This window comes from Ailuropoda melanoleuca, chromosome 16 (assembly GCF_002007445.2).
Source record: "Ailuropoda melanoleuca isolate Jingjing chromosome 16, ASM200744v2, whole genome shotgun sequence".
Taxonomy (NCBI): Eukaryota; Metazoa; Chordata; class Mammalia; order Carnivora; family Ursidae; genus Ailuropoda; species Ailuropoda melanoleuca.
The window spans coordinates 42,078,291-42,091,363 of record NC_048233.1 but is presented as its reverse complement, the minus strand read 5'-3'; the positions used below and the strand labels follow the sequence as shown (position 1 = coordinate 42,091,363).

The 13,073-nt window shown below is 48.8% G+C and overlaps 1 protein-coding gene across 3 annotated transcripts in view; it reads left to right on the top strand.

The window, feature by feature from the left end:
• The first annotated feature begins 1,928 nt into the window (after window positions 1-1,928).
• The window catches only part of KRT84 (keratin 84), a 17,772-nt gene continuing 6,627 nt past the window's right edge, over window positions 1,929-13,073 (top strand). Inside the window, exons 1-10 of one of the 3 annotated variants that reach the window (XM_034645319.1) lie at window positions 1,929-2,535; window positions 3,750-3,958; window positions 4,561-4,621; window positions 5,134-5,229; window positions 6,133-6,297; window positions 6,460-6,585; window positions 6,703-6,923; window positions 7,611-7,642; window positions 9,028-9,123; window positions 9,240-10,351. In XM_034645319.1, coding sequence (XP_034501210.1) covers window positions 1,999-2,535; window positions 3,750-3,958; window positions 4,561-4,621; window positions 5,134-5,229; window positions 6,133-6,297; window positions 6,460-6,585; window positions 6,703-6,923; window positions 7,611-7,642; window positions 9,028-9,123; window positions 9,240-9,505 — 1,809 coding nt within the window. In that variant the 5' untranslated portion in view covers window positions 1,929-1,998 and the 3' untranslated portion in view covers window positions 9,506-10,351. Of the gene's footprint in view, window positions 2,536-3,749; window positions 3,959-4,560; window positions 4,622-5,133; window positions 5,230-6,132; window positions 6,298-6,459; window positions 6,586-6,702; window positions 6,924-7,610; window positions 7,643-9,027; window positions 9,174-9,239; window positions 10,352-13,073 lie in introns of those variants that run through there. The other 2 variants (XM_034645320.1, XM_034645318.1) reach the window with 2 other exon arrangements.

Genomic DNA, 13,073 nt, shown 5'->3' with positions numbered 1-13,073 from the left:
GATGGTATTTAAAGACGTGAGACTGTATGATGTCACCAAGGGAATGAGTGTAGATAAAGATGTGAACAGGTACAAAGACTGGGCCCAAGGATCCTGCAGTGTGTAGAGGTTGGGGATACGAGGAGAAACTGGCTAAGAAAGCTGAAAAGAAGCTGCCAGTAATATGGCGAGAAAATCAGGACAGCATGGCATCTGGAAACTAATAGAAGAAAGCATTTCAAGGAAAGGGGAATGACTGACTATGTCAAATACTGCTGAGACGCTAAGCGAGGGCTGAGGACAGACCACAGCAGTTAGCAACATGGACATCACCGGCAATTTCACAAGAAGGATTCTCTCTTTATTACTTTCCTGCTTCTCTCTTTAGTCGTACACCTGATAGCTGGCTCTATGGGAAATAGTGGTGAACTAGGAACCGAGGGAAACATCCTCAATTTGATAAAGAACATCAACAAAGAGCATACAACTAACATCCTACTTCTGATGAGAAACTTGAAGCTTCCACTAAAATCAAAAATAAGGTACAGAAGTCCCCTCTCACCACCGCTTTTCAACACCATCCTGGAAGTCCTAGCTAATGCAGTAAGACGAAAGGAAACAAACACCGCAGAGATTGGAAAGGAAGAAAAGAGTAAATACCCAAGCTGGATAGCTCAGGTCAAAAGCACACACCCCTTCCAAGTAGAATCCCAAGCATCCAGTCAAGTACGAGTTCCACCAAGCACAGGACAGGTAGGATGAACCATGTCACACACTAGAATAGAAAAGGCAAACACCTGTCTCTGGGTCCTGAAATATCTACAATATTGGTAACAATGATAATATCCAGTTGCTTAGAACTTTTCCATCTGGATGCTTATTACTTTGTCTCCCATCCAAGTACTAACCAGGCCCAAACCTGCTTAGATTCCAAGATAGATGCCTTCAGGGTGGTATGGCCATAGGCCAGATGCACATTACTTTGTGTCTCTCTATCCTGACCAAAGGTTCATCAGTAACACAAGAAACCTTCACACAAGCCTATAGATCAACTCTAATGTGTGTTTTGGGGATTCAAAATCATGTGATTAACTTTCCACACAGGTACATTGATCAAAGCATTGGCATGCTTTGGCCTCAAATTATGCCACGGAAGTATTGACCGGTGGAAGCCCTTAAGATAAATCTTCCCCCAACATAGAGACTGTCTTTTTATCTCTGTACCCTCAGCACCAAGCACACTGCCTGGGACAGAGTAGGCAGCCGATAATTGTTGAATGAAGTAATGAATTCATGAATTAATCTCTTCTGAGTGTCTCAAATCAGACATGCGTCTATACTAACCCAAATGAGCTTTACTGAAGATTCAACTCTTATGTAAACAGCCAAACCAGAGCATGGAAGACAGATAAGACAGTGCAAAAGGTTTTGAACTGCTTAATCCATCTAGAGATGCAATAAACTGCATTGTCGCCACATCACTTCTTACTCAGAGCTGTGCAGACCCTGTCTCTTCCGCATCCCCCCCACACCCTCGTCTATTTCAGGGGTTATATCTGTATGGACGCACCTCTATTGAGCCTTTTGCTGGAGGTGTTGCCGTCCTAACTTTCTGGTGGTTAGCCACCCTTGCAGTGAAAAAGTCTATTGGATTTATGACCAAAGCAAATTTATGTCCCCATAATGGCAATTGTGGTGGACTTGTGGGGAAAAATAGGGCCGTAATGTTTATGTGTTTATGTGTTTTTAATGTTTATAGGTTTGACGTTAGAGTCCTGATCCTGAGGAGAACAGGTGTGTCTGAGATTAGCTCATTATTAACAAGGTTACAGGCATGAAGAGTTTCTGCTAACTACCCAAGCTCATAAATGCATCCAAATGGATTTTTTGCATTTTTATGGGGCCAATCCTCAGATCCCCAGACACATAAAAGGGGGAAAGGGATCCACTAGCCTCAGAAGGACTCCCAGCTCCAGCTCGCCCCACTCTGCAATCCCGCTCTTCACCCAGGAAGCCATCATGTCTTGCCGCTCCTACCGAGTCAGCTCTGCGTGCCGCATGGGCAACTTCAGCTCTTGCTCCGCAGTGAACCCCCAGAACCTGAACCGCCTCCGGGCCAGCTCTGTCTCCTGCAGGAGTGGGCCCAGCTTCCGGGGCCTTGGCAACTTTGGTAGTCGGAGCGTCATGGCTTTTGGATCGTGCTCACCCCGGATAGCAGCTGTAGGCCCTCGTCCCATCCGCTGTGGAGTTGGCTTTGGTGCTGGCAGTGGGATGGCCTTTGGCTTTGGTGATGGGAGCGGTGCCGGTCTGGGCTTTGGGCCCAGCAGTTGTGTTGGCCTGGGATTTGGAGCTGGCAGTGGCCTGGGCTATGGCTTTGGCTACAGAGTTGGAGGAATTGGAGTCCCAGCAGCCCCATCTATCACAGCAGTGACTGTTAACCAGAGTTTGCTGACCCCCCTCAACCTGGAGATTGATCCCAATGCCCAGAGGGTGAAGAAGGATGAGAAGGAGCAAATCAAGACCCTCAACAACAAATTTGCCTCCTTCATTGACAAGGTACCTATGACAGCTCAATTTCTGGGTCTGGGATGGTGAGAGCTAAAATGCAGTGGGGTGTCCTCTCCCTTAAGAAGAAATAGCCCAGGCCTGAGGCATCAGCCTTGACCCACATCCTTCAGGGTCAGTATGATTTCTGGGTCACTCTGCTGCAAAACAAGGACAAACCTGAAGGAATGCTGCATGGTGAGATAGACTAAGACAGTGGTTGTGTCTTCTGGAGGAAAGAGGAGCATCCAGCCAAATTTGAGGGCATCTGGACAAACTAAGACCTAGCACCTAGTCACTTAGAAATATCTACCAAACAGGCTAGAAACATTAGGAATTTGACCAGATGTTAGCTACATCTTTAAAGGGTTTTATCCTTTGAGATCTTCATGCTTTTTTTGAGATTGTTGTAATTTCTGAGGCTGGGTAACCACATCTGTTCAGGCTCAGGAAAGTAGAGAATGGAACTGAGTAATTTTTGCACAGAAGAAAGAATGCAAACTCCTTACATGGGGTACCCAGATTCGGCTGAGTTGCCTAGATTGAGGGAAATAGTAGGAAACCACCACAGGAAGTCGGGATCTTCAGATTGGTGAGAGAAACAGTGATGTGGAACTGACATCCCACAAACCACATCTCCATGGGGTGGGAATCCTCTAAATCTGGGAATGGAAACTCACCTCTGTGAGCTTCAGTTTCCTTATCTCTGAAATGAGAGGGTGAAGCAAATGATCCAAGTTCTCCTTCAGCTGTACAATTCTTAGCTGATGGAGTATCTGGGATAGTGGATATGACTTATGACCTGAGAATTCGCACGTCCTAATGTCTTATCCCACCCCAATATATTTTACTCTGATTCTCATTCCCTGTGAGGGATGGCCAATCAGTTTTTAAATATAGGCAAATCCCAGCTCAGGTAGAATCAAATTTTCCAACTTCCCAGTGGACTGGCTTACACCTTTCTTGCAGGGTAGAGGGGAAATGGTACTGAAGTGCTTTGGTTCAAAAGCTTCTGTTTGCTGCTGAGCCTGGCTGAGCATGAGAAGGGGGTCACAGACCTACTCCTCCAGCTTCTACTGAGTTAGAGGAGGGACGAAAGTCAACAGACAAGAGGACAATCTCAACATGGAGCTGAGAGTCATCTCTGGCCACCTGAAGAACTGGTGGACATGTAGGTGACTGTATCAAGCTCTTCAGGTGCCATTTCTTTGCCCCTGTGGATTTAGGTGCGGTTCCTGGAACAGCAGAATAAGCTCCTAGAGACCAAGTGGACCTTCCTCCAAGAGCAGAAATGTGCCAGGAGCAACCTGGAGCCCCTCTTTGAGAATTATATCACCAACCTGCGGAGGCAGCTGGACATAGCAAACAGTGAACGGGCCCGGTTTGAGGCTGAGAGGAATCACATGCAGGATGTCCTTGAGGGTTTCAAGAAGAAGTAAGTGGCATCTGGACTGCATAGACTGAGAACAGGCAGGGTTGGTTCCCAAAGCAGCTGCCAAGCTCAGATAACAGCAGCTGGAGGGATCAGGGTTGAATGCTAGTTTCAATACTCAGCCTAGAGATAGGAGTAGGGGCAGGATATGTAAGGGACCCTCTGTGGGTCCTGAGTAAAAAGAAGTCTTGGAATTGGGCATGTTTGTCCCTAGTCTTGTCTATGGAAATGAACAGTGGACTCCAGAAAAAGGAGCCCTCTGGTTTTGAGAACAATGCTGAGGTTCAGCAGTGAGTTGGGTCCTACTTTCTCTATGTTCAAGTGCAATGACTCCAAGTCTTTTCTAGCAGAGAAGCATAGCAATGGTCCACATTTTCAGACCCCAAGTCTAATTTGAGAAAGTAAAAGGGATTTGGAAAAACTGAGGGCCACAGGCTCATAAAAGATACTAAAGATGAGACAAAGTGGATGAGAATATGTAGGTGGCAACGGGGACCCATGTTCCTGGATGTAGCACAGATGTCTTAAGAGGCTTACTGAGGAGTTAGGAGTAATTCCATCTCAGTTCAGAATGAGAACTCACCCTCTCAATCCTTATCATCCAGGTACGAAGAGGAGGTGGGATTCCGGGCCAATGCTGAGAATGAGTTCGTAGCTCTGAAGAAGGTAAGGGAGAGCAATGGGTCCAAGCAAGCTTCTCCTCCAGACAAGAAAATGTTCCCAAGACAAAACCCAACCCCCCACCCCCCAGCTGAAAATACCCAGGCAGCCCCATGGAGTCTGGGGCCACTCACAGTAGAACCTCTAAGGCCATACAGGTTCCCTTTGGAGTTCTGCTTTGGCCTCAGATTATTTAGGATTGGGTCTTCATGAGAGCAGAGGTCTGAAGAGATAACCTTTTATCAGTCTTAGATTAAAAAAAGAGTCTTAGATTATCCATATTCTCCTTGCCTATAAATATACATTCAAAAATGTCCAGCAGCCCCCAGGAGAGTTTTCATGTTGTAGTAGGGAGAAGAACAATAGTCAATAACTGCATTCCAAGCACTCTCCCACTTGTTCCAAAGCCTGGCCTGGCCCTATGGGGATTGGCTTGATCTTCCCACCCATCTCCAGACCCTGCCAAGTTTAAAGAGTGCACAAGTAATGACTGTTTTCCCCTTCTCTCTTTTATGCAGGATGTGGATACAGTTTTCTTAAATAAGTCTGATCTAGAAACCAATGTGGATACCCTAACTCAGGAAATTGACTTCCTGAAAACCCTATACATGGCGGTAAGCTTTCATCCCCTCTGAGCCAAACAAGGAGATCAGTCCTTAGCCTGAACTCCTGGGGGGCTTCATCTGGACTGACATAATTTCTAACATTTAGTATCGCACATCTTCTCATTCCAATCTATTACCCTCTATATGTTGATGTATCTAAAAGTGAAGAAAGGAAGGTAAGCAAGCAGGCTTCTCAGCAGGTCTATGAATAAACTCCTTGGATCTATGATCCATCTCCTCATTGGCCAATCCAAAGACTGAGGTCTAAGAGTGGCACTTCCTCTCTACCAATCAGAAGACTCTAGAAAACTGACTTGCTAGTAGATGTAAGAAAAACTGTGTCTGACCTAATTAGCTAAATGAATGAGTTATCTTTTGCTTTTTAAGAGGTCTGTTGGTCTGGTACAGAGCCAGCCAGAGCTAATGTCTGGCTCTGAGTGGAAAAGCATCAGAAAGCTCCCTCTGGAGCCTTACAGGCCAGTTCCAAGCCCCTGGTTCTATTAAGGACTTGAGATATAGAAATTTCTAGACCACCACATTCTAGAATATTATCAACTCTCCATGATCCATGACCAGCACAGTCACTTTGTGGATAACCCAAAGAAAAGTTTCAACCCTAGCATGTCTCTCACTCCCCTCTGCCAAGTGCTTAGTCCCCACATATTCACCTAACCAAATAAGAAGTTAAAGGGGTGTCTTCAAGTTTATAACAAGGGTTTAAATTCAAAACGAAGTGGTTCTTGGTTTATGTCTTTTTCTTTGTCCTCGGTTTGGATGGTCAACTCCATCACTTTGCTCTGAACAAATGAACAATGTTCTCTGCTTCTGAAGCCACTTCTGGGACCCTTGTGGCACAGTCCCGGCCACTGATAGGGCTCTGAGCCCAATTGTCCTGCTGATCCTCCAACACAGGAAATCCAGTTGCTGCAGTCACACATCTCAGAGACATCGGTCATCGTGAAGATGGACAACAGCCGGGACCTGAACGTTGATGGAATCATTGATGAAATCAAGGCCCAGTATGAAGAGGTCGCCAGGCGTAGTCGGGCTGATGCTGAGGCCTGGTACCAGACCAAGGTGGGAAGGGGAGTGGGAGGCTGAGGAAGGGGTGTAGGCAGCCCTAGAGTAAGACTCATGTACAATGGAGTGGACCCAGTGGAGGCCGAAGTCTCCCAACTCAGTTGGGGCTGTGGTCTTCACTCACACTTTGGACGGTCATAACATCCCCCCATCCCACAGTATGAGGAGATGCGGGTGACAGCTGTCCAACACTGTGACAACCTGCGCAACACACGGGATGAGATCAACGAGCTGACCCGCCTGATCCAGAGACTGAAGGCAGAGATCGAGCATGCCAAGGCTCAGGTAGACCAAGGAGAGGAGAGAAAGCCCCAGAGGGAGGAGAGGGGGGTGTGTTTCTAGCCCCAACCGGGGATCCCCAAGTCCCTGCCAAAGCCCGCCTACATGCCACCCTTCCTGCAGCGAGCCAAGCTGGAGGCCGCAGTGGCCGAGGCAGAGCAGCGGGGCGAGGCGGCCCTCAAAGATGCCAAATGCAAGCTGGCGGATCTGGAGGGCGCCCTGCAGCAGGCCAAGCAGGACATGGCCCGGCAGCTGCGCGAGTACCAGGAGCTGATGAACGTCAAGCTGGCCCTGGACATCGAGATCGCCACCTACAGGCGCCTGCTGGAGGGCGAGGAGATCCGGTGAGAGCTCTCATTGCAGCGGGAAGGAGTGAGGTCAGACTCAGGCATCTAGACCGACTAAATGGGGGAGGGGCCAGGTGAAGAACTGCCAGCTTGAGCCATCTCTAGAGGTAGCAGTATCTCCTCTGCAAACAGTACTCAGGTTGCCCTTGCCAGGGAATTGGAAGATGGTTCTAGATTTTTGCCTCCAAAATTTGAGTTTGTAGCCAGGCTGCACCAGAGTCATGGGATGTTTTGCATGATAGGTTATCTGTTTAAAAATAATAATAAAACCACATTTCCTCAAATATTTTGACTCAGTAGTTTTGGGGCAGAGTCTAGGAACATGTGTTTTTTCAAAGCTCCCAGGATGCTTGTAAGCTAGGGGTAAGAACCACCAGTCCGCTCTGCCAAGAAAGCCCTTCTTCTTCTTTTTTTTAAAGATTTTATTTATTTATTCGGCAGAGATAGAGACAGCCAGCGAGAGAGGGAACACAAGCAGGGGGAATGGGAGAGGAAGAAGCAGGCTCATAGCAGAAGAGCCTGATGTGGGGCTCGATCCCATAACGCCGGGATCACGCCCTGAGCCGAAGGCAGACGCTTAACCGCTGTGCCACCCAGGTGCCCCCAAGAAAGCCCTTCTGATAGCAAGCAGCTTTTCAGGGAACAGCACTGCTTGTGAACTCACTTATTTCTTTCTCTCCCCAGGATCTGCGAAGGTGTTGGACCAGTAAACATATGTAAGAAACTTAAGTTTTTTCCTATTCCCATTTCTCTCCTGGGGCTCTGCAAATTCCTTTTAAGCTCAGGCTCACATTGGGATCAAGAGCCCATGCTGGGCTGGCCATGACGGTCAGGGGCGCAAGGACCATCTAACCCCTGGACTGGGAGCATCCCTTAATTGATGTCTGAGATCTCCCCCAGCCTTCCGTCCCCAGAGAAAGCAATCACAAAGGTTTGCAGGGCCAAATAGGTGGGAGAGGATTCCAGAAGAGAGTCAGTCTTTTTCCTTTGAGTGGCCTTATCCTTCAGGGACAAAGGACCTGTGTCAAGGAGTCACCCCCACACCCATGGCAGGGGATGGGACAAGGATGAGCAGAAGTTTCCCTGCTTCTTCTGCCAGACAAAATATTGTTGTACCCAAAGCATGCAGGGGATTATGCTGGGCACTGCAGGGGGGAGGGGTAGACACAAAGAAGGCAAGACTAGCCCCTGCTATCTAGAATTATAATCTTCTTGAAATGAGCCCTATCCTTTGTCAACCCAACCCTCAAAGCCCTGAGGAGAAGACTAAACATTAGCAGCCCCTTTATGCTCACTCAGAGAAAATATGTGGTTTACCAGAAGTCCCAGAGCTAGTCAGTGACAAAATTTAAACCCAGATTTCTGATCCAAAAGTACAAATCTACACAGATGTATGGTGGAGCCGAGTGCCACACTGGGGGGGTCAGGCAGTCAGAGCTACTTGTCCTCAATGACCTGCCCTCAGAGAGGCGGACGCAGCAGGGAGTGGCTTTCTGCAAGAGGTCAAGCTTGAGTGGAAGTCACAAATGATAGAAAGGATTCTGGTAAAAGGAGAAGAAAGGGGGGGGCCCTCCACAGACAGGGCTGGTCTAAGCAAGCTTCAGTGGGATTGGCATCCTGGGGTATGGAGGTATGCCCAGTGGGTGCCAGAGGGCTACAGAGCAGAGACATCAGTGGGTCAGGAGAGAACTTTTGGAGGGACAATGTGGGGACCCCCCGAGGAGGATGATATAATGTGAGGAGAGAGAAGCCCCAAGGCTTTATAGGAGCTACTGTTCCAGTTCCCTGGGTAATCCAGCTCACCGCCCAGCCTAACTTCAGCTATATATAAACGACAGTCATATATGACTATATGCCATCTGGGGAATTGGCTGAATTCTTCCATTTTCATCTGAATGATTAACTTTAGTGGAGTCACGTCCTTTGAGTCACCCAGACAAGAGAAGGGAAAAGTGGGTGTTGTCTGTGTAGGCAATAGGGACCACTTGCCCTGGTGCCACCAGTCCGTCCACTCCTCGCCTGCTGCCAGCAGGAAGCATGGAGGGTGGGACCCCAGATGTGGGCAGCCTGCCTAGATGACAGTTTCCTCTCCTTCCCACAGCCGTGAGCAGCTCCCGGGGCGGTATAGTGTGCGGGCCTGAGCCCCTGGTCCCCAGCTCCACCCTCTCCCGCTGTGGAGTCACCTTCTCGGGCAGCAGTGGAGTCCGGTCCAGCGGCACCTGTGTCTCCAGCCTGGGTGGGACGCGGGTCATCNTGGTATAGTGTGCGGGCCGGAGCCCCTGGTCCCCAGCTCCACCCTCTCCCGCTGTGGAGTCACCTTCTCGGGCAGCAGTGGAGTCCGGTCCAGCGGCACCTGTGTCTCCAGCCTGGGTGGGACGCGGGTCATCAAGGCCAGCGGAGACCTGCTGAGCACAGGCTCCCGGGGGGGCTCGGTGCTCATGGGCGAGGCCTGTGCCCCCAGCGTCCCCTGCCCACTGCCCACCGAGGGGGGCTTCAGCAGCTGCAGCGGGGGCCGAAGCAGCCGCAGCTCCAGCGTCCGCTTTGTGTCCACCACCACCTCTCATCGGACCAAGTACTGAGAGGCCAACGCCAGCCAGCCACTGCCCAGGGAAGAGCCATCTCAATGCCACCTGCTTCTGTCCCAGAGGCGTCTGGACTCTGGGCTGGAGGGTGATCCAGCTACCGCACCTGTCAGGAAGGCAACAACTCTCCCCAGGGATTGATCTGCCTGGCCCCTGTTCTTGGGGTGGGGGGGATTTTTTCACCACCTAGACGCTCTGTCTGCAGCCCCAGTAGACTGGCTTCTCCCTGACTCCACATTTGCCCTCTTTGGATCACTCTTCACCATTCAGTTGAACTGCCCGAAGAAATTCACATTCCATACAGTTACACAAACCAGTGCCCCGGGGGAAAAGCAACAGTCCAAAGCCAAAAAGAATGTGCTTGGGCACCACTACCACCCAGGGCTTTGGATTAATTTGGACAATGGAGAGTTGACTGTCCACACTGCAGGCGTCTTTAGCCCACTGCCCTTTGCTTCCTTCTTCCTTTCCCTGGCAGGAGAAGGTTCTTTCCTTCTCTTCCTCACCCGTAAGGATCCACGGTCCCTGGTGGCCCAAGGGATCCCTAAGTCCCCTGAGATGGTTCTTCTCTGAGTGGCAAATGTCCTTGCTGCTTCTCTTCCCGCACTATTGGTTAAATGTGCATGTGGGTGCACAAGGCAGGGGTGGGGGCCGCAGATGGAGCCTGAGCTCTGCTCTGCTGCATGGACCCTGCCCCTGTGTGGTGTGAAGGAGGCCCGACCCTGTCTGCTGCAGGAGGGTTTCTGACTGCAAGCTCCAGGGAGGTCTGGGGTGGGGCGGGGTGCCTGTTTGTACTGTTCTCTGCATTGCTGGGTTTTCAATAAACTTGCCAAGCTAACATCACTAGGACTCTGGCTTCTCCTTCTGGATCACACTGCCAATGGGAGAGATTGCCTCCTAGACTCCACCAGCCCACCCCCACCCAGGGACTTGCCAAGGGCAGAGGCTGCTGTCCTGGGCACAGGGGAGGCACAGCAAGTTCCATTGGTGAGGCACCACAGTGACTTCTCTGGAATCCAGGGAGCAGTGCTGTGCCCTGTCCAGACTGGGACCTCAGTCATGGCTTTTTCTTGGGGCCCTAGAGGTAGGGACTGTCCCTCATATCTGTCATTCTATATTCTTTAGAGTTCTCTGGACTTCTTACTGGCCAATTTTTCAAGACTCCAACCCCAATATTATCTATATTAAACTTCTCCTGTTCATTTGCTGTGTTCTATTATCCCCTGACTGGACCCTAACTGACACATGCCACTTGGACAGCATTGCTTCCAACCTCTAGGGCTAGACAGCAAGCCAATACCGGGACTCCTCAGGCTCCAGTCATTAGTTTCTTCTCTTCTCTCTCTGTCCCTCCCCATAGGTGATCTCACCCAATCAGTGTTATGGCTTTAAATACCAACCATATGTCAATGGCTCCTGAGTTTGTATCTCCAGCCCAGACCTTCCATTAACTACAGGCTGGTATATACAGACACAAATCATGGACATCTCCATTTGTGTAGCTAATGGGCATCTCAAACTAAACATGTCTGGAAACAAACTCTTCACTTTCCTTCTTCCCCCTCCATGCTGTTCCTCCCATGTTAAGGGCATCTCCATTCAGTTGCTTAAGCCAAAAAACACTTTAGAATCATCTTTAAGCCCTCTCTCTATCTCACAGCCCCATATTTAATCCATCAGCAATCTTGTCAACTTTACCTTCAAATAATATCTAGAATCCAACCACCTCTCACCACCTCTATGACTACCACTGAGGTCCAAATCACAGCCACTCTGGCCTGGATTACTGCAGCAGCCTCCTATCCTATCTGGACCCTCTGCTTCTCCTCTCACGCTCCCTCAGCATGTTTTCAAAAAACAGCCAGCGTGATCCTGTTAAAACTAAGTTGACTCCCAGCTGCATCCATGATGGAGTAAGACTATCATAGCCCATCTCTCCCACTGATGACCACCACAAACTCTGGATAAAATCCAGCACTACTACTAGGGGGCTCTAAAAAGTAAATAAAAGCTGGTAGATCATGGTGGGAAGACAAAGCTTGAAGAAGCAACCCTGTATTTCTTTTCCCTCTGCTCATGGCTGGCCCCCATGGTAAGGCTGTGAGCCAGCAACATGATCCACGAGAACTCTAATAGACATCCCAGCTTTCTAAGCAGAGGAAGCAGGAAAGGGGGCCCCCGAGGACTGGAAAAGATGGAGGGGGATGCTCATGTTTTTCTCTTTTCTCTCATGGCTTTGCGCTGAGAGCAGATCCCAGTCACGAAGCCGTGCTGCAGCCATGATATGGCAGTAGAAATTCCAAGACAAACCTGATCTTTCTGGCAGGAGGAGCCAGGAAAAGAACCCCCCCCCCCGCCGCCATGGGGGAAGGGGTGAGAGAGAAAAACTGGAGGAGAGGATTCCTGTGTGTAAATCCACACGTACAAGTCCTGGGCTCTCCCTTGAGTTACATGTGCGTGAGAGACCCAAATAGCACGCCAAAGCTTCGAGAACTGAAGTCACGTTTAGGTCACTGCCCACGTTTCAGACAAACCCTAGTGGCATAGACACAAGTCAGCAAGCAAGAAAGGCTTGAAAATCGAAATTGAACGAAGTTTCCCACATATGAAGAATTTTCAGTCTGAACCTAATTAGGCAGATTCCCTATTAAACAAACAAAACAAAACAAAAAATTCTTCAGAGAGTTTTAGCAGGACCAAGAGTCTACACGTCGTATTTAAAATGTCCAAGATAAGGGGCACCTGGGTGGCACAGCGGTTAAGCGTCTGCCTTCGGCTCAGGGCGTGATCCTGGCATTATGGGATCGAGCTCCACATCAGGCTCCTCCGCTGGGAGCCTGCTTCTTCCTCTCCCACTCCCCCTGCTTGTGTTCCCTCTCTCGCTGGCTGTCTCTATCTCCGTCAAATAAATAAATAAAATCTTTAAAAAATAAAATAAAATAAAATATCCAAGATACAATCTAAAACTGTTTTGACATCAAGGAACAGGAAAATGTGACCAATTTTCCAGAGTAATGAAATTTAACAGATGCCGATCCCAAGATGATACAGATGTTGGAATTATCACACAAAGATCATGTGTTCCATAAGATAAAGGTAAGCACATGTGAAGTGAGTTAAAAGGGAGGAATTCTCAGCAGAAAATAGAAACTATAAAAACAGAACCAAATGGAAATTTTAGAACTAAAAAATACTACATTTAAAATTTAAAAGTCATTGGTGGGCTCCATAGCAAAAAGGAAAGGACAAAAGGAAGTCAATAACTTGAAGATAGAGCAATAGAAATTATCCAATCTAAAGAATAAAAAGAATACTGAAAAAAAAATTTCAAGCTAGAGAAAAAGGCTATATGATGTATAGCTAGAGGAAAAAATGACACATTATGTATAAGTATACCACAAATTTCTCATCAGAAACTATAAAAGGCTGGGGGCGCCAGGGTGGCTCAGTCAGTTAAACAACTGCTTTCAGCTCAGGTCATGATCCCAGGGTCCTGGGATGGAGTCCCGCATCAGGCTCCCTGCTCATTGGGGAATCTGCTTCTCTCTCTCTCCCTCTGCCCCCC